Source organism: Danio rerio, chromosome 14 (genome assembly GCF_049306965.1).
Source record: "Danio rerio strain Tuebingen ecotype United States chromosome 14, GRCz12tu, whole genome shotgun sequence".
NCBI lineage: Eukaryota > Metazoa > Chordata > Actinopteri > Cypriniformes > Danionidae > Danio > Danio rerio.
Window position 1 is genome coordinate 1,726,647 of NC_133189.1, and position 22,513 is coordinate 1,749,159.

The 22,513-nt window shown below is 39.0% G+C and overlaps 1 protein-coding gene and 1 long non-coding RNA gene across 3 annotated transcripts in view; one reads left to right on the top strand and one right to left on the bottom strand.

The window, feature by feature from the left end:
* Window positions 1-1,371: 1,371 nt before the first annotated feature.
* LOC141377654 (uncharacterized) lies at window positions 1,372-5,708 on the bottom strand. Its single transcript, XR_012390137.1, has 4 exons — window positions 5,639-5,708; window positions 5,354-5,420; window positions 3,182-3,313; window positions 1,372-2,110 (listed from the first exon to the last, which is right to left on the bottom strand). It is a non-coding gene; the product is annotated as an uncharacterized lncRNA (long non-coding RNA).
* Window positions 2,114-22,513, top strand: part of kcnip1a (Kv channel interacting protein 1 a) — a 58,913-nt gene continuing 38,513 nt past the window's right edge. The window contains exon 1 of one of the 2 annotated variants that reach the window (XM_073922437.1): window positions 2,114-2,717. In XM_073922437.1, coding sequence (XP_073778538.1) covers window positions 2,630-2,717 — 88 coding nt within the window. In that variant the 5' untranslated portion in view covers window positions 2,114-2,629. Of the gene's footprint in view, window positions 2,718-21,062; window positions 21,301-22,513 lie in introns of those variants that run through there. The other variant, XM_073922439.1, reaches the window with a different exon arrangement.

Sequence of the window (22,513 nt, forward strand, 5' to 3'; positions counted from 1 at the left end):
AGGGCTAATGGTTAAAATAGACAGGGCAAGAGACCTGCTGCACTGAGCCTGCATTCAGACCCGGGGATTGATGGAGAAGTCCTCATTTATAATGTTTATATGAACACGATTATCTTTATAATGATATAAATTGTGGTTGTGTGTATATGAAATTACGAATTACAAATGTAGCAGAGCATTAAATTACTGTTCATTTCTTTGCATTTTAACTTTGTAAAACTCATGCATCTCCTCATGGTTTGTGTCTCATTTTGTGAGCCGACTGACAACAGTTGCTGGCCACGCCCACTCTTGCCTCTGCTCGCGGAGCTCCACGCCCATTATCATGCATCTTTTGAAAGAATTCTGAGGAAGACTTGAACCGAAAGTGGGGGGTGTCATGGCCCTTTAACCATCTACAGCACAACATTGCTTTAAGTTTTCTTAATGCTGTGTTCACACCAGATGTGGAACGCGTGGATAAATCGTGCTATTCGCACGTAAATTGCCGCATTAACATTTGAGTTTACTCGCTTCATTCGCGCGTCAAATTCACTTCAGAACAGACGCGAATTCGCTTGATGGACAAGGTTTCTGTCTGCCCGGTGACTCTAGCTTCATGGCTAAATGGCTAACATGGATTTTATGAAGAAAATAACAGTGTTTATGTGCTTTATGAAGGATGAAAAACAGCATCGATACGTTTAGGGTCGAGTCTGAGTCCACTACATCCTTGCAGAGGTGCATCCAGTTCTGTGAGCTCATAAACTCTTCCAGAAACTGAACCTGGATGATGGAGGCTTTCAGCAGTGCTTCTGACTGAGCCAAGCAGAGTTTGATGAACTGCGTTACGTCACAATCACGCCCCCACAAGAGCAAGCTCCTGATTGGTTAACGGGGCACAAATGTCCGCTGAAGTTCAGATTTTCAAACTCGAGAGATTTGCTCGAAACGCGCGTCAAACGCGCAAAACGTTCAATTTGCGCCGCGCCGTTCGCGCGTATCTCGCTATTTGCGCCGTGCCATTCGCGCGTATCTCGCTATTTGCACCGCGCCATTCGCGTGTATCGCGACGCAGGATGTCTATTCGCGCGTTTGCATTGACTTAACATGTAAATCACTCGCGTCTGGTGTGAACGCAGCATAAGGCTTGTGCTAAGCACAGATTTAAAAAAAATGATTGCAACCAATCAAAATGTATCAGTAAAACATTCAATAAGGTGTAGGAGTCACTATCTAGCACCGTTTAAAGGTAGAACTTCATTTTCTGACTCATGGTGACAAGAGCACATGGTATGAGAATAAGATAATTTGCTTAATTAACCTCATTTAAAGTAGCATAAACTGTACAAAAAAATGTGTGTATTTGTGAAGCTGTAGAGAAGCCGTTTGCCAGGTTTTATTAATTCCTTTTATTTTACATGTTCAGAAATTAAACTTTCTTTTCATTGCCTCAGGGCAACATTGTGCGATACTGGTGATCTCTTTATTTCAGATCAGAAATATATACTGTATGTACTTCTGGCTACATATTTTGCGATCTCCAGAAATGTATATAGGGCTACGTTTTCAGAATGAGCCTGTCGCAACATACTCTTTACCTACGAGAGATGAATTACTCCATGCAAATTAGATTTCGAAACTGAAATTAAATTATGCTGCTTTATTCTGGAGGTTTAGTAAAGGTGGCTCACTCTTGATCCTATAGGACAAACGGGATATACCAATACAATCTCACGGCAATTCGTAACTTTTTCATTTAGTGGCTAATTCGTATGAATTCGTACGATCTAATTCGTACAATTTAGTACGATTTGCTCATCCCCCAATGACGGTTGGGGTTAGGGGTGGGGTTAGGTGCCACGCCTCCTTTTTAAAATCGTACCATTTCGTACGACTGAGTTCGTACGAATTCGTTCGAATTAGCCACTAAACTGGCAAAACGTAAAATACTTACGTTTTCTCGTGAGATCAGGCTGGACATACAGAATACTAAGACCTTTCAGGGGTGAAGAAAAGGTAGCGAGTAAGAGAGAGGGAGGAGAAAGGTGCAGAGACATCTATAATACTGAACCATCCTGCCTCAGAGGAAGCAGTTTAAAGACAGCAGTGCTGGAAGTGAACCGCCGCTCTGCAGCAGAGAGAGAGAGAGAGAGAGAGAGAGAGAGAGAGAGAGAGAGAGAGCAGAGGGTGGGATTATAAGCGTCTGAATCGAGCTGTGCGTCAGTTTGCAGCTGATCATCACTCTTCATCAGAGACTCTGACCATATTTAATCACTTGTTCTTTCCTTCCCTGTTCCTTTTTCACTTTTCAATGCAACTAGACTAGCTTACTTTGTAAGTAGCTAGCCAAAGTGCCTGTTTTCTTGGCACTTCATGTGGAGTTTTTTTGCCATTGATTTCTGTGCATCTTCCATTCGAGTGTGAACTCTCTGGAGGGGGAGCAGGATTATAAACTGTACAATCAAACATTTTTTCCCACTATTTTTTGGTCACTATTGTGTGGATTTAGCTTTCATTTGCTTGATATTCCTGGATTTTGAATCCTGATGGTCATATTTTCCTCACACTTTGGCTCTCCGTTTCCTCTTGATCTGAATTTATTACAGAAGTTTTCGCACTTTTGCTTTCATCTGGAGAGCTTCGGAGGATGTCCGGCTGTGCCAGGCGCTGCAAACATGGATTAGTGAAGTTTGCCGTCTCTGTGAGCAAACTGGTGACGGGAACACTCAATAAAGGTATGCAAATGTCTATAATTAACTGCAAAACTCAAATATGGGCATCAAATCAGAGGAACTACACTTTAAAAATTGCAGCAAATAGCATCTTACTTTTAATGTAATAAATGTTGGCTAGTTGTATGGTTAATCACTTAGATTTGAATGAAAATTGTAGTTGAATTAATTGCATTAATTAAAGCAGGAAGTCGGCGGCTTGGTAACTCAGTCGTTAGCGATGTGGCCTCACAGCAAGAAGGTTGCTAGTTTGAGTCCAGGCTGGGCCAGTTGGCATTTCTGTCCAAACACATGCGCTATCCATGTGTTTTACATCCACTGTGTAAAACACAACACAGACTCATTCTGAAAATGTAGTCCCGTGGACGTTTCTAAACTGCAAATTATGTAGCCAGAGGTATGTATGGCTGCATTTAATTTTTTAAGCGAACGCCGTTCCTTTTCGCCCTTACCGGCTGACTGCTTACCTCGTGTAGAGGGCTTTCCCGCTGCAACCAGTTTGTCCAGTTAGCTTGTCGTGTACGTCGACAGACTTGAGACACATAGAGGAGTTGATAACGGCGACATCAACTGCGTTCGAGTCCGGGGAAGAGCGGTTCCTGAAATCAGGCAAGACAAAAACAAAATCCAAAAAATAAAATGAACGAGTGAACAACATGGTGAGAATGTGGTGAAATCCGAAAACCTGGTAAAAGTCAGACAAGGCTTTTATTTTTCTAGTAAATCGTTGGTTGGGTTTAGGGAAGTAAGTGGGTCAGTCGATTGGCCCGTCGCCCAGTCAATCATTCAGTCAGTCAGACGGACAGTCGGTCAACAGTGGCCTCTGGTGGGTTTACGTGAGAACAGCCCGGGCGCAAACAGCACTCGCGAGAGACATTTGACATATGAAAAAGCCTGTGGATTCACGAAAACAAAAACTGCAAAAATGCGCACCTCCCGGGACGTATTTCGCGGTCTTCAAAAACGTCCACGGGACTACGTTTTCAGAATGAGCCGGGGTTGGTTAAACATATGCTGGAATAGTTGGTGGTTCATTCAGCTGTGGCGACCTCTAAAGTAGAGACTAAACCGAAGGAAATCGAATAAACAAATAAAGCATGAAGTCGAATACCTTTCAATATGGCAATGAATCTAAGGTAACATAGACTGTTACAATCAGCGCAATCTCAAGGCAATCAGTAACTTTTTGATTTAGTGGCTAATTCGTATGAATTGGTACGATCTAATTTGTACAATTTAGTACGATTTGCTCATCACCAACTGACGGTGGGGGTTAGGAGTGGGGTTAGGTGCCACGCTTCCTTTTTAAAATCGTACTCAACTCGTACGAATTAGCCACTAAACTGACAAAACTGAAAAAAACTTGTTTCCTCATGAGGTCAGGCTGGTTAAAATAGGTTTTATCCACTTTCCAGTCCTCATATATGCTCACACAAGTCAATTCTGTCTGAATCTCTCCACATCTTTAATAAAGAACAAGCAACTCACTGAAAAACATAAGAAAATAGTACATTTAATAGCAAAATAAGCTTTCCAAAAAAGCTCCTCTTGGTTTTCTTCATTAAAAATGAAAGGCTTTTGAATTATAATCTGCAGTTCTCTGATGAGCACAATATGAGGTGATTCTCTCTCCACGTGTGTGTGATTTCATATTTACAGTGCAGTACAGTAGTGGGGAAGAACGGCTGTATTTATGTGTGTGTGTGAGCCGTGTGTCAAGGGGGAGAAATAGAGGTAATGGTGTTGTTTACTTGAGCAGACTTTGTGTTTTATGTGTGAACAAACACCTATGGGAGCCATCGCACATTGGATGTGCTCTTGAACGTGTGTTTATTTTACTGCCTTGATTTACCATCTGATTTTATTGCAAATTACAACTGCAGATACAAAATACACAACGTACAATACTGTACACACGCACACACACACACTTGCAAAGCTATATTTATGGGGACTTCCCATAGACGTAATGCTTTTTATACTGTACATTTTGGTAACACTTTAGATTAGTTCACAACTCTCACCACTTACCACTGGTTTATTAGCTGTTTATTAGTACTTAAGTATGATCTTATTCTGCATCCCTAATCCTACCTAACACCTAAACCCAACTACTACCTTACTAACTTTTAATAATCAGCCAATTAGTAAGCTAGTAATGTTAGTTAATGGGTTGTTAATAGCATGAATTGTGACCCAAAGTGTTACCAAAACTTAAAATAGATGCATCTGAGTCAATAACTGTCACCCAGCACAAGTATAAGCTAAATAATTAATGCAAATAGCTCCGATCTTCATTTGCATATTTCATCTCAACCCTTTTAAGACTTTATTGAGCTTCTTAAACTCTTTTAAAGCTGTTTCTAGCATGCACAATTGCTGTTTTCACTGTAAACCTGCAGGGAAAACCTTCAAAAAAGACACGTGAGCAGTTTCCCGAACGTATGCATCAATATACTGTACATATGTTCACTAAGCAGTTCTCATTCTCCACCTTCGAGATTGTATACAATGCAGAATGTATTTGTGTGGCTTGAGGCCAGAAGTGCAGCACTGAACATAAAGACACACACACATAGTGACACACAGACACAAGCATAGGCACACACATTGAAACACACACACACACACACGCTTACGCTCAATGACTCTGGAGTAATGTGATTTCCTCAGATTCAGATGCTGCACAGATCTCCCTGTAGAGCCCTGAGCCAAAGCAGAGACACAGTTCAGTGTGTGTGTGTGTGTGTGTGTGTGTGTTTTATGTCCATTTTTGAGTCCCCGCAGGGAACACACTCACATCACGCCTCTGGCTTTTACATTGAACGCGTCTGTGTGTGTGTGTGTGTTTGTGGTGTGATTTCTCTTCCTGGCGTGGAATGTGTGAAGTTGTATTTGCGTTGTTTCTTTTTAAGTGCACTAACCTCAGGAGATATCCTGTCCTGGGCAGATTTCATCCAGACGCAGCCAACAGCTGTGTGTGTGTGTGTGTGTGTGTGTGTGTGTGTATCCTTTATTTATAGAATGCAAACATATTGAAATAGATGTACCATGGAAAAGGTCAAAGCCACACAAAAAAACCTCACAAAGCTGCTTCACTGTTTGTTTTTTTATGCATGCACACTGTTAATGAATTTTGTAAATGAGTATTTAACTGTAGTGCACTACCCAGGCTCATTATTGATACGTACCCCTATTTACATTTCTTGAGAGCGCAAAATATGTCTCAGGAGGTACGCTTTTGCAGTTTTTGTTTTCGTGAATCCACTAGAGGCCGCTGTGTAAGCTTTTTCAGATCTTAAATTTCTCTTGCGAGTGACATTCACACCTGCTGTTCTCACGTAAATCCACCAGAGGCCGCTGCTGACTGATTAACCCCCCAACTAACCAATCCCCTCAACCACAAGTGTTTTCAAAAGCACAGACTGACCCGATCACCGCATTCCCTAAAGCCAACCAATAGTGTTTTCAAAAGCACAGATTAACGCTCCCACCGCCTTCCCTAAACCCAACCGATAGTGTTTTCAAAAGCACCGATTGACCTGCCCACCCCCCTTCCGCAAACCCAACCGATAGTGTTTTCCAAAAGCACCGATTGACTCGCCAACCGCTTTTCCTAAACCCAACTGATAGTGTTTTCAAAAGAACAGATTGACCCACCCATTGCCCTCCCTACTCTCAATCGACAGTGTTTTAAAAGAACTGATTGACTCGATCACTCCCTTCCCTAAACCCAACCGATAGTGTTTTCAAAAGCACCGATTGACCCGCCCACCGCCTTACCTACACTCAACCAATAGGGTTTTCAAAAGCACAGATTGACCCGCTTACCGCTTTTCCTAAGCCCAACCGATAGTGTTTTCAAAAGCACCGATTGACCTGCCCACCCCCTTGCGCAAACCCAACCGATAGTGTTTTCCAAAAACACCGATTAACTCGCCAACCGCTTTCCCAAAACCCAACCGATAGTGTTTTCAAAAGAACAGATTGACCCACCCATTGCCCTCCCTACTCTCAATCGACAGTGTTTTAAAAGAACTGATTGACTCGATCACTCCCTTCCCTAAACCCAACTGATAGTGTTTTCAAAAGCACCGATTGACCCGCCCACCGCCTTACCTACACTCAACCAATAGTGTTTTCAAAAGCACAGATTGACCCGCTTACCGCTTTTCCTAAGCCCAACCGATAGTGTTTTCAAAAGCACCGATTGACCTGCCCACCCCCCTTCCGCAAACCCAACCGATAGTGTTTTCCAAAAACACAGATAGACTCGCCAACCGCTTTCCCAAAACCCAACCGATAGTGTTTTCAAAAGAACAGATTGACCCACCCATTGCCCTCCCTACTCTCAATCGACAGTGTTTTAAAAGAACTGATTGACTCGATCACTCCCTTCCCTAAACCCAACTGATAGTGTTTTCAAAAGCACCGATTGACCCGCCCACCGCTTTTCCTAAGCCCAATCGATAGTGTTTTCAAAAGCACAGATTGACCCGCTTACCGCTTTTCCTAAGCCCAACCGATAGTGTTTTCAAAAGCACCGATTGACCTGCCCACCCCCCTTCCGCAAACCCAACCGATAGTGTTTTCCAAAAACACAGATAGACTCGCCAACCGCTTTCCCAAAACCCAACCGATAGTGTTTTCAAAAGAACAGATTGACCCACCCATTGCCCTCCCTACTCTCAATCGACAGTGTTTTAAAAGCACTGATTGACTCGATCACTCCCTTTCCTAAACCCAACGGGATAGTGTACTCAGAAGCACTGATTGACCCACCTACCGCTTTTCCTAAGCCCAACCGATAGTGTTTTCAAAAGAACAGATTGACCCACCCTCCGCTTTCCCTAAAACCCAACCGATAGTGTTTTCAAAAGCACCGATTGACCCGCCCACCACCTTCCTTAAACCCAGCTGATAGTGTTTTTTAAAAGCACAGATTGACCCGCTTACCGCTTTTCCTAAGCCCAACCGATAGTGTTTTAAAAAGCACCGATTGACCCGCCCACCGCCTTACCTACATTTAACCAATAGTGTTTTCAAAAGCAAGCCAGAAAAAGAAAAGCACTCTCCTGATTTCCACCACGTTCTCATCCTGTTATTTACTTTATTTTATTTTTCACCTTTTTTTTTAGTTTTACCTGCTTTCTAGAACTGTTCTTCTCCACACTTGAACCCTGTCATCAGTCAACTCCTCTCTGCATCTCAAGTCCACCGACATACCTGGCGAGCCACTGGACAAACTGGTAATAACAAAAAATACATCCACATGGTGGTAAGTGGTCAGCTGGTAGTACAAAAAGAAATAGAAGGGATCAGTGGCAACATAGGCTCATTCTGAAAACGTAGCCCTGTATACATTTCTGGAGATCATGAATTATGTATCCAGAAGTACGTATGGCTGCATTTTGTTTTTAAAACAAACGAAAGGCAGTGGTATGATGCCATTCTTTTTTGCGCTTATCAGCTAACCGCTTACCTCAGCGTGGACGGCTGTTACCAGTTTGTCCAGTGGCTCGCCTTGCACGTCGGTGGACTTGAGGCACAGAGAGGAGTTGACCATGACGACAGGGTTCGAGACGGTTCCAGAAAGCGGATAAGACAAAAACAAAAGTCAAAAAATAAAATGAAGTAAAGTGAAAATGTGGTAAGAATAATAGTAGGGGTTTTCTTTTTTAGATTGCTTCTGAAAACACTGTCGGTTGGGGTTAAGGAAGTGGGTCGGCAAGTCAATCGGTGCTTTTGAAAACACTATTGGCTGGGTTTAGGGAAGAAGGAGGGTGGGTCAGTCGATCAGTCATTCAACAGTGGCCTCTGGTGGATTTAATTGAGAACAGCAGGCATGAATTGCACTCGTAAGAGAGCTTTGAGATCTGAAAAAGCGTACACAGCAGCCTTCAAGAAAACAAAAACAGAAAAACGTACCTCCTGCGACATATTTGGAACTCTCCAGAAATGTAAATACTATAGGTGTATGTATTCAGAATGAGCCTGGGTTGGTCGGCGGGATCATCCCACCACGTCTCGTTCGTAAAAATGGAATGCAGCCAAATGTACTTCTGGCTACATAATTCGCGCTCTTCAGAAATGTAGACAGGGGTACATTTTTAAAATAAGCCTGTGTTGGTAATGCGAGCTGTATATTACTGTTATAATTCTATCACTGTTATATTTTAAAGTTGCATTGTTAAAATTACTGTATATTTTACTGTATGGATATACGATACTGACAATACATATAGAGCAAGATGACAATACAGTATTTTTCTGTAATTGATTTACAGTAAGCTAATGGTGATTCTATGGGAAATTGTTAACAGCATAACACTTCATGTATGTATATTACACTGTAAAAATATTCACAAATTAAGTTTGTTTTGTTTATGCTTGTGAATTGCATTAATGGAGCTTGATGAACCAATTTTGATGTTGAAATGTTTGAGGAAGTGTCTTCAATTGTCATTTATAATAGTTTGAATGATCTATTGACTGGGCTGGTGTTGTAAATTACGAGAACAAAACCAAAAAATAAACTGCAAGTACCTTTTCTGCTGTTTTACAGACTTTATATATACTTCTTCAACAATATATTGGTTCAAAGCTCCTAAAACGTCAATAAAAGTCACTTTGTTTAATGCTTTGTTGATAAATCCATATTAGAGATGCAGTAATCAGGAGTAAAACAGCTTCTTGTCACTTCGAAAAGACGCTGAGGGGAGTTATAGGTCTGAAGGGGTTTTAAAGCTGACGTAAAGTGATCAATAATGGATTAAAAAGAACCAGTAATATGTTATGTGTGTGTGTGTGTGTGTGTGTGTGTGTGTGTGTGTGTGTGTGTGTGTGTGTGTGTGTGCGTGTGTGTGTGTGTGTGTGTGTGTGTGTGTGTGTGTGTGTGTATGTGAGCTCCAGCAGCTAAACAGTTTTGTTTTAAACGTGGACATATCTGCTTTTGTCAAAACTATTGGAGTAATCGGCTCACAATGAATTTTAACATATACAATGAATAGTAATATTGAAAAACTTAATTAATTTCTTATCATTGTGTAGTTTTCATTATTATCATTTAAAGCAGGAGTGTTGGCAGGTGTGCTCTACAAACAGGTTTTGCTGAACTCTGTATGACTGAAGGACGCAGAAGCTCCTGCATCTCCTCATGTCTGTGGCTGGATTCAGCTCTCCTGCTGCTTTTAATGAATCTCCACCCTGCATGTTCCTCCCCTGCAGCACGAAGAGGCTCTCTGCTCCTCGTTTCCACCTGTTCCTCCATCGCTGCGCCGTAAAACATTCACTTTTACCGTTTGACTGTTCAATTTCAGCCTCTCTGAAGCGTGGCATTGATTCTCCGCGGCCGCGCGCACAGTTTTCCTGTGTGATGAAGCGCGCTCTATATGGGGTTACATTTGCCACACAATTCTGGGTTGTTGCTAGAAGGGATACAGCTGCGTCCGGAAGCTTACAGGAATTATTTATATTATTTATTAAATTACCCAGTAAATTGTATTTTATTAACGTCTACCCCTAAACCCAACATTAAAAACAGAAATAAAAATGGAAATTATTTATATTATTTATTAAATTAGCCATTAAATTGTATTTTATTAACATCATATCCTAAACCCAACATGTAAAACTGAAAAAAAAAATTAAAATTATTTATATTATTTATTAAATTACACATTAAATGGTATTTTATTAACGTCTACCCCTAAACCCAACATGTAAAACTGAAATAAAAATTAAAATTATTTATTTTATTTATTAAATTACACATTAAATTGTACTTTATCAAGGTCTACCCCTAAACCCAACATTTAAAATGGAAATAAAAATGGAAATTTTTTATATTATTTATTAAATTAGCCATTAAATTGTATTTTATTAACGTCTACCCCTAAACCCAACATGCAAAATAGTAATTAAAATGGAAATTATTTATAATATTTATTAAATTAAATATTAAATTGTATTTTATTAACATCATACCCTAAACCCAACACGTAAAACAGTAATTAAAATGGAAATTATTTATAATATTTATTAAATTACCCATTCAATTTTATTTTATTAACGTCTACCCCTAAACCCAACATGCAAAACAGTAATTAAAATGGAAATTATTTATATTATTTATTAAATAAACCATTAAATTGCATGTTATTAACGTCTGGCCCTACACTAATCATCACAGTAATGTAAAAAAAGTAGTTATAATGAGAAATATTTATATTTAATCCTATTTATTAACAATTCACTTGTATTTTATTGACGTCTACCACTACACCAACCCTAAACCCAACCCTCACAGTGATGTAAAAATGTTAATTATTGTTGTACAGTCACAACAACTATGCTATACTGATGTAAGTATCTGCAGCTGTATCCCATCTAGACTTTACCACAATTCTGAGTGCAAAACATTATGCACAATGACTTGTTGCATGCACACAAGATCAGGTTTTGAGCGTGCAAAAAGCCACTTTCATGCTTAAAACATGATCTTTTGCATGCAAAATTGTTAATGCCCGAGCAACAAGCCATTTTGCATGCTTTAAACATGACCTTTTGCTCACATAATTGTTAACACGCATACAGCAACCCGTTTCCCATGCTCAAAACGTAATTGTGCCGTAAATCTAACCCCATACGCTCTCCCCATAAGCTCGCTGATCTGCTTTTTAAGAAGTGTGCTCGAGCAGTCAGTGGGAAAGCCTGTAATCATGCATTACTTACACTCTATTATCTTACCTTTAAACTCGCAGCTTGAACTCGCTTTGGTTGCCTGTAAACACAGCAGGATGCAGATTGCGCTCAGAGGCCAGAATCTTTCTGGTTTGTGCCGCCACCTAGCGGACACATGGTGACATAACACTACTGTATTACTGTAAATACAACTAGGACTTTCCTTTAGGTCAATAGTCTGTCTGTCTGCCTGTCTATCTATCTACCTATCTGTCTGTCTCTCAGCCTATCCATCCATCATAAAATGGATAACTAGTAATAATTTACCCAAAATTATGTTCAATGAAAAATTAGTGAAAAAAAAAATTTATATATATATATATATATATATATATATATATATATATATATATATATATATATATATATATATATATATATATATAAATATATACATTAAATATATACATTATATAAGCGAATGTTATTAAAATTATGTAATAATTCATATATATATATATATATATATATATATATATATATATATATATATATATATATAAATATATATATATATATATATATATATATATATATATATATATATATATATATATATATATATATATAATTACATTATTTTACTAACATTCGGTTTATTAATATTGTAATATCTCATCATTTAAAGTTAAAATTTGATATAGTTTAATTAATTTTTATATCTTTTTAAATAATGTCAAGTTAAATTACCGCTTACCACTTTTGTAGTGTTTAGTGACATTATTTATTTACAAAAACATAAGATTTATAATCAAGAGCTTTAGTTGATTGGTGCATTTTGACAAGCGATGAGAAAGTGAACAGGTGTCACGTGACAAATTGTTTTAACGCATTTTTAAGATAATTAAATTCGGTTGAAACAACAATTTATACCTGAAAAATAACATAAGGAATTTTGAAACCAAAATAAATAACTTTTACATTTTTATTTAAAAGATTAATCTACTGACCAATCACAGACAACTATTAGACCTCCTGTCACGCATTAACTACCTGTGGCGGATAGTTACTCCAGAATTAGGCCTACTTAAATCTGGCAGAAGCCAAACAAAAACAAAAAAGATTTCTCAAGTAGATTACGACTTAAAATGTACCAAATCCACCACATCTTCTGTAAGTACGTGCTTTATTTCATTTAATACCTTAATTTATCGCCAGGTGCGTCGATCATAAGTGATTATATATATCTTATATATAACAGCTATGAGACATAAGTACAAATTAAAGAGCTTTTATTTTTTGTGTCTACATATAAATTGAGGTTGTGTTGCTGTTGTTTAGATGGGTAGATTGCTAAATTTGAAGTGATATTGATTTTACTTTCAGCTGTAATGCCTGAGTCGGCCGCGGGGTGTCAGTGTTGTGCTTGAATTCATTTGTACTGCGTGTTCGACTGTAACGTCCATGTAAACACAAGGAGTACATCTTTATTTTTCAATGACAGGGCAATTAAACCTGACATCTGTTTGACGAGACATTTTCATTAAGAGACTTTTCCTCTTCCTGTTCACATGGGCTGATTTGATGTGATTTTTATTTATTTTGAGAGCGGAAAATCAAACAATTCTTCAAGCAAAATGCATTTCGTAATAGTCATTAAAATATTTACTCATTTATATGCACTTACAATTAACTTATTTTGTTCCCCAGCCCTTTACCACATCTCATTTTAGCCTGTTTTCTTGATAGTGAGTTCTCAAATGTTACATTTCATTGACTAAAAAGTTATTATTTTATTGTTTACACTTATTTTTATCCAACAGCTGGAGAAATTATGAGAATTAATTAGTCGTGTGGCCTGTTTTAGTGTTAGAGTTAGCATGCAGATTCTATACACGGCCACTGAGAGGCCCAATTATTAAATATTAACATTTTCAATCAGCATCCATAGGCATGTTTCTGATGAGATGGGAGGATATTAGTATTCCTATGGCTCTGATTTAAAAGGCTGTTGAACATGGTTATATCTCAGCCCGCAGGGAGTGCTTGTCTTTGAAAATGAAACGGTAATTTGTCATCGTTAATGTGATTAATTAAAGTTTGCTGTCAGGGAGGGGTCACATTTGTCTCGCAGGGGAGCTCGGTGTAGTCTTCCCAGTCTGTCAGCCATCAAAACACCTCACAATAGTGCTTCTGTTATTCACCTTTTATTTCCTTTCTGATGAGGATATTCTGAAATATTCTGACTTCTTTAGTATTTGTTTTTCTTATACTGTAGTAAAAAAAATATCTGTTAACAGTTTCCGTGATCCGCAAGTGCTTATTTGCGGTTGTGAATTGCATTATGGGATGTTGATCTCTGCTTTGTCCACTTCTGATGTTGAAAATTAAACTCTTCAGTTTAACAACGTGACTTTTATTGACATTTTTAGTCATTTGAACTAACGTAATGTTGAAGAAATAGAGAAATAAGTGTGTAAAATAGCAGACAATGTGCTGGCAGTTTATTACAAGGTGTTTGTAGCGTAATATACAACACCAGCTCAGATGAAAGATCATTTATAACTAATAGACATGTTCATAAAAGTCACTTTTCTAAACTTTTCAAGGTCCCATTATGCAATTTAAAAGCAGAAATAAACATGGGAAAATAAAAACACGAGTCACAGAATACTGAAAACTGCTTATTTACGGATATATTTCATTTTACATTGCAGGCTCATTAGAAATGCGTTCCTCAGCCTATATTTTTGCAAAATGTAAAATTGTAAAGTTTTATTGCAGATGACTAGAGCTGTCACAATAATCAATATATCGACGTGTCGTGCAAAACATGGACATGACTTCAGTCATTTTTGGGGTACGCTTTGTTGTACTTTTCAAAATAAATGTCAACAAAAGTCTCTTTGTTAACCTCTAGAGTTGAATTTTTAACATTAAAAGTTGACAGAGCAGATGTCAAGCTCCCATAATTTACATTTACATTTACATTTAGTCATTTAGCAGACGCTTTTATCCAAAGCGACTTACAAATGAGGACAAGGAAGCAATTCACACAACTAAGAGCAACAATGAATAAGTGCTATAGGCAAGTTTCAGGTCTGTAAAGTCTAAGAAGGGAAGTATTAGTAGTATTAGTATTTTATTTTATTTTTTTTGTACAGTTAGTGTGATATTCAAAGAGGCAATTGCAGATTAGGAAGTGTAGTGGAGACTAAATAGTTGAGTTTAGTCGTTTCTTGAAAGTAGCGAGTGACTCTGCTGTTCTGATGCAGTTAGGGAGTTCATTCCACCAACTGGGCAGATTGAGCGTGAGCGTTCGCGAAAGTGATTTCTTCCCTCTTTGGGATGGAACCACGAGGCGACGTTCATTCACAGAACGCAAGTTTCTGGAGGGCACATACATCTGCAGAAGTGAGATCAGATAAGAAGGAGCAAAGCCAGAAGTCACTTTGTAGGCAAACATCAGAGCTTTGAATTTGATGCGAGCAGCAACTGGCAGCCAGTGCAAACGGATGAGCAGCGGAGTGACATGTGCTCGTTTAGGTTCATTGAAGACCACTCATGCTGCTGCATTCTAAAGCAGTTAAAGAGGCTTGATAGAGTTAGCTGGAAGCCCAGCTAGTAGAGAGTTGCAGTAATCCAGTTTGGAGAGAACAAGAGCTTGAACAAGGAGTTGAGCTGCATGTTCAGATAGGAAGGGTCGGATCTTTCTGATGTTATAGAGTGTGAATCTGCACGATCGAGCAGTTCTAGAAATGTGGTCAGAGAAGTTTAGTTGGTCATCAATCGTTACTCCAAGGCTTTTCACCATTTTGGATGCAGTAATGGTTGCCCCATCCATCTGGATTGAAAAGTTATGGTGTAGAGTCGGGTTGGCAGAAACTACAAGCATTTCCGTTTTTGCGAGGTTCAGCTGAAGATGATGATCTTTCATCCAGTGTGAAATATCCAACACAATTCACAACCGTACACCCCCCCCACCACCAAAGCACCCAGATTAAGTTAAACAGGAAAACCTGTTGTTATACATGGGCTTAGACAAATAAAGCAATATACTGTAGTCCAATAGTGTCAATCAATCGATCAGAAGGGTGCGAGAGGTATTTGTTGCTTGTGCCTATATCGTTGCATGTTTTTAATTGAGTTAAAAGAGCAATTTGTAAGAGTCGAGTCTATGATAATCCCCCCCCCCACCCCAAAAAGTTATTTTGTATAACGTGTTCGATAGACATGTTTAATGCTCTGCCTATAACAGTTCATGAAGAGAACAGGATTTAGATTTAGTGCCCTGATTCTGTGTTTTGTAGGTGTTTTTTTGTGTAAATATTGTGTTTTTGTGAGGTTTGAATGGTGGATTCAGCCCAGTGTGATTCTCACACACACACACACACACACACACACACACACACACACACACACACACAGCAGCCCTCAGGACAGACGGTGTCCCTCTGAAACTTTAATTTCCAAAATATCAATATTTCAGCTTATATTAAATATATATCATAGGGCATAAAATCAGTCCAGATGATGTTCATACTGTAGCTCGTGTCCGACAGATGATCACACAATCATGAAGCTGTTTCTCTCCTCTTCTTCTTCTGGAAGAAGGAAAAACTGAACACTTCACCAGCGAGAAAACAGTTAAACACAGCATCTGCAGCGCTAGAATGAGAGAAGAGCCTCCTCATAATCTACTTTCACTTTCACTCTCTTGGATAGGGAAACCTTTACGCACAGACATCCATTAGCCTATAAATAATTAATTTCGTTTGTTAAGCGCAAAGATTTGTTTCAAAACTATTTCTAAATTCAGCTCTAATTTCCAGTAAATAAATAAATCAACATTAATAACGAAGTGTGCTCAAACAACTGAGTTATATCCTAAAACACATGCTGTGCCCCATATGGTCTAAAACCCGACAGGTGGACAAATCTAAGCTTGTTTTTAATAAAACAAATATAAATATGGATATAATAAATAATACTGCTAATAATAATAACATTATACAAAAGCAAATTGTATATAAGATGAAGGCATGGAGACGGTGATACACACACACACACACACACACACACACACACACACACACACACATATATATATATATATATATATATATATATATATATATATATATATATATGTGTGTGTGTGTGTATGTATGTATATATATATATATATATATATATATATATATATATTTATATATATATATATATATATATATATATATATATATATATATATATATATATATATACTAGTGCTGTCAATTGATTAAAAAAATTAACTAATTAATCGCACCTTTTTAAAAAAATGTATCGCGATTAAAATACTAAAACTTGTAATTTTGGCTATTTAAATGTAAAATTAATGTAAACGCAAGACAAAAAATATTTAAATTCAAAATATTATAGTTTAATAAAATTTCTGTTTAACTTGTAACAGATTTCTTCATGTAAACAACACAATAAACAATAAACCACAATAAACCATCAAGATCCTGGCTTGACAGCCATATTTATTACAGAAATTAAAACACAGGCATGTTAATGACATTTAAATTTCAAAACAATCAATGCCAATAAAGAAAACATTGATTTCCATGTTGGATTCTAAGTGGACTGCAAAAAAATGCCAAAATACAGGAATTGCAGATATGGAAAATAATAATAATAAACTATAGAAAACAAGCTGTTGCACTCATTGTAAAGTTTTATTGCTGTGAGTTGAGAACATTAATTATAGAGTAGAAACAATTTAGCTTAATCCTCCTTTACATTCATCCAGTTGCTAAGACTAGGAGTATCCCGCAAGTGCACAGAGACTCCCAAATGCCCGCAAATGAATGATAATTTCTCGCAAACCGGTCGTTAAATACATTGCACACCCCTCTCGCCCCTACTCAGATACGTCGCTCACTCCACCCCTGACACAGACACACACACACACACACAACGCGCTGCAGACGTTTTGGCCCCAACGGCCTTCCATACTGGAGCGACTCCCCTTAGATTCAACACGCATGATCACGTTCATCAAATTTGCTTGAACTAAGCGTCCTAAAGTATTACTGTATTTCACAAGGATTCTGACACAACCACGCGAAGCATACGCTTTCATTGCGTTAATACGCTAAACTTGGAGGGCGCATGCTGAAAGGCAGAGTAATGCCCTGTCTTTGACAGCTCGCGTCTTCACCAGACGTTCTGAGTACATTCACATAAGACACCAATACTCCGATTTTAATATGATTAAGATAATACTCTTATTCAAATTCTACCGTGTAGCCTTAAAAGGAACCTTACCTTAAAGGAACACCGAGTCACGAAATGCGGAGGATTTTCTTTCTGTTCGCCATGCGGTATCAACTTACAACAAAAGTCGAAAGTTAAAACTGAAACACCCGAAATTGCATGAAACTCTGGAGAGCCTGGTGATGCGACTAATTGTTTTATACTGGAACTTGCCTTCAAAAAGTGCTTCCTTGGTCTTATCCACATTTATTACATGCTGAACACACGTCCACCACAACAGGAAGTAAAAAAAACCTGCAACTGCGTTAATTGCGTTAATTTTTTTAATGCGTTGATTATTTAAAATGAATCTCATGCGTTAACGCACTAATTTTGACAGCGCTAATATATACATATTTATGTAGGCTGGAAAATAATGTTTTGTAATATTTTAATCCTTTAATTCTTTTAAATTTGTAAAGATATTTGCGTATTGCTGTAAATGCTGTGTGTATTAAGCAGTGTGTAAGCCAGGCGCACAACTAACGCGCTCTGCGCTGGACTTTAGACCTGCTTTGATCTGTTCAATTGAGCAGTCTATTATAGCTCCTCAAAATAGCAACTCGCCTGCAATGCGCCTTTACACGCCTGCTTTTTTAGACCATACCGCCTATGGGCGCACATATGAGCACAAATGCATTCGCAATGTAAACATTGTGGTGCAAAACATCAAAACGACTCTTGTGTTAAGCTGAAACTAGCAAACAACAATCGTGTTGTGCCTTGCACTGCATTGCGCCGGGTGTATGATAGAGCCCAAAATGTTCCCGCTTCGCACATGTCTGGTGTGAACACAGCATAAGAAGTGGCAACATCTTCAGAAAATACTGATGCTAACATATTGATGTATTGATAATAATAAATTAAATATGCAGGGGGGGTTAATAATTTAGGAGGGCAAATAATTCTGTCTTCAACTGCATATGCAGAGAACAGAGTTGTGTGAAGCAGACAGGCTCTTCTAAAGCGTATTCAATAACCACAAGCTATCGGTTTCATTCACAGTCTGTCTGTGTTGTTGTGTTCGATGAACGAGGGAGATTTTTGTTCTTATTAGGGAAACTGTTTTTCCTTATTCTCTTGGACCGAGCAATCTGACAGCTCATATTTAATATATGTTGCAGAAAATATCAAAACATGCCTCAATGTCTGATGTATGAGTATCGACGTCATGCTTTCAAGCTCCAAGAGCATTTTTGAGGAGCAGGAACCAGCGGCTGGATTTGAGGTTTTGTTTGAGGCTAGAAATAAATATAAACCATGAGCTCTGGTGCATGCTTCAGTTTTGTTTTTGATTCTGTGAAAGGGTTTGCACTTTCAGACTGGCAGGAATTCAGTCTACAAAACACCTACAGATGTCCTCGTTTTCATGTCTGAAGTTCTCCGTTTATGTTTCAGTATTATAGTTCATATTGTCTCCTTTAATGCAGCTTTACTGAACAGGATAAATTGCGCAAGTGTGAGTCCAGCTAATTGCAACTTTTTTTAAATAATAAAAGCTGAAATAAATTAGCAATGCTTTTATTACTTGTGCTTATTTGTTTTTTACATTTTATTTTTCTGTCTCTGTCTTTAGTACTCCTATGTGCAACACACTTATGCTGTTTTTTTAAATGTGCTTTATAAACATGTACAAAGCTAATTAAATTGTCAAACGGACATAAAAGTCACAATCTTATTATGAAAATTAATCAAAATATAGTTATTGTTATAATAGTATTTTTAATAATCTTATTCATTCATTCATTTTCCTTTGACTTCGTCCCTTTTTCATCAGGGGTATCTATTCCAGTATATGCTTTATACATCACCTGCCCTCCCAGCTGCAACCCAGTACTGGGAAACACCCTTACACACTCACACACTCATTCACACACACACACACACACACACACACACACACACACACACACACACACACACACACACACACACACACACACTCATATAGCACATGTGTTTGGATTGTGGGGGAAACCAGAGAACCCGGAGGAAACCCACGCCAACACAGAGAGAACATGCAAACTCTACACAGAAATAACAACTTACCCTGCCGCGACTCGAACCAGTGACCATTAAGCCACCATGTCGCTCCTTTATATTCATTCATTAATTTTCTTGTCGGCTTAGTCCCTTTATTAATCCAGGGTCGCCACAGCGGAATGAACCGGCAACTTATCCAGCAAGTTTTTACGCAGCGGATGCCCTTCCAGCAGCAACCCATCTCTGGGAAAGCCACTTTATATATCCTCTATATATCTCTGTCAAACACATATATATATTTATACAACAGTTCTGTCTGGTTCTCAAATCTGATTGGCTGATAGCAGTGCGATATTCTGCAATATAAGAACTCCTACAGCCTCTTTACCCTGTGTGTATTACTCCGCTCACAGACAGCCAGCAAAAAGCAGACACTACAGATCTAAAGTTTAAAAGATGCTTGCTCAGCTGTTTAACTGTCAGCTTATAATTTGAATCCAACGCGGAAGAAAGTAGTTCCTCATACAAAAGGGTTTTTGAGACTCTCCATGATTGATTTTGTTTTTATATACACAATTATGCCGTCAAACTGTTGTATAAACGCAATATCACACGAGTAGCAGTGCGATATGGCTGCATATTGGCACTGGTGTGGGCAGTAAGGCACTCGTGCCATCGCACGCCTCCCACCAGTGCCAATATACAGCCATATTTCACTGCTAGTCGTGTGATATTGCTTATATATATATATATATATATATATATATATATATATAAAAGAATGACGACATGCACTGAAACACCCACACACACCACAGTCTCTCTTGATTCCTCTTCCAGAGTGTGTCTGTCTCCTGAGGTTTTTCTCATTTCCTTTGTCGTCCTCTTCCTTTTCAACATTAACTCTCTCTCTTGCTGTCTTTATTTTTGAGAGAGATGTTGAGTGATTGTAAGAAAGTGTCTGGTGCAAAACTTGTGTAAGTGTTGGTTGAAGTGTCAGAGGTGAAAGAGAGTGTTTCAGGTAGTTTGTCAAGCCCACTCTATGTGTAAGGGCACACTCGGAATTGAACAATAACCCTTTTTAACCTGCGTTTACTTGCAAAAGCTGTGTGTAGAGCGCCGTGAAATCAAGACAAAATGAGAGACGGATTTTCACTTTTGCCTATGAATGACGACGCACACTGAAACACACACACACACACACACCAGAATCTCTGGCTCTTTATTCCTCTGCCAGAGTGTTTCTGTCTCCCGAGGTTTTTCTCATTCCCCATGTGTCGTCCTTTTTCTTTTTTGGCATTAACTCTCCCTCTCTCTCTCTCTCTTTCTGGCTGTCTTTCTATTATGTCTTCGGGGTGGGAGGACGAGAGACGGACAGAAAGAGAGAAAGATTAATATTATGCATTGATGGAGGAGGATAAAGAAAGGAGGAGTATGTGAGAGAGAGAGAGAGGGGAATCAGCGATGTTAGAGCACACACGCACATCGCAACACACACACGTGCACACACTCGTTCCAGTCTCCGTCTCGTGCTACAGGTGTGTATCGGCAGACGGCATCATGGGTCTCGTCATGGGAACCTTCTCCATGCAGAGCAAACAGGTGAACTATCACTCAGGTAAGCGGAGGCTGCGTTTCTGGACTGCTTTAACACTCGAATGATGGAGCTAGAGTTTGGTGCGTAGGGAGAACTTGCTGATGCGTCTCTAGGCTGCTGTTTTGGGGTTTCTAAGGCATTTATTAACATGCTGCTGTTCTGTTGCTGGGTGGTCTGCGCTGAAAAGCATCTCTGTGATCATCTGGACTGTACATGACTCGGGTTGTTCCTCTCATGGTGTTTTATTTGATTTGTTTTAATGCTGTAGCAATTTACCGTAGTGGTTTGGGAGAGTACTATGCTGTAGGTAAGCATTTGGATTAATCTGTTTGGTAATACTACAGTTGCTATGGTAACACAGAACTCTAGTAGTGTAAACAAAAGATCCAACACTGTAGTTTCCAACAACTATGGGGAATATTGTGCTACAACACACCTCAGTTTGTTCATTAATTTGTTCATTCATGTTCCTTCAGCTTAGTCCCTTATTTATCTGGGGATGCCACTGCAGAATGAACCACCAACTATTGCAGCATATGTTTTACATAGTGAATGCCCTTTCAGCTGCAACCCAGCACTAGGAAATACCCATACACTCTTACATTCATACACATCCTGCTGAAAAATCCAGCTTAAACCAGCCTAGGCTGGTTTTAGCTGGTTGACCAGGCTGGTTTTAGAGGGGTTTTGACCATTTCCAGTTTGGTTTCCAGCCATTTCCAGCCTGGTCTTAGCTGGTAAGGCTGGAAAATGACCAGCTAAATCCAGCTAAAACCAGTTTGACCAGCCAGGTTTAAGCTGGACATAGCTGGTTTTGGCTGGGCTCCCAGCCTGGCTAAGCTGGTCAAGCTGGTTTTAGCTGGTCATCTCCCAGCGTGAAAGGGAACAGCGTCACACCGCCCCGCAGCGTTCGCTTGAAAAAAATAAACGCAGCCGTACGTACCCTCGTATTCCGCTGTCTCCAGAAATGTCCGCGGGACTACGTTTTCAGAATGAGCTTGGGTTGCTTCAAACATAAACCTTCAGGTTCGCTGCCAAGTGTGACGTGGCTGGGATGAGAATCAGCACCTCCAAGTCCGAGGCCATGGTGCTCCTCCGGAAAAAGGTGGTCTGTCATCTCCAGGTTGGAGGAAAGTTCTTACCCCAGGTAGAGAAGTTCAAGTATCTCTGAGTTTTGTTCACGAGTGAGGGAAGGATGGAGCGTGAGATTGACAGGCGGATTGGTGCAGCGGCA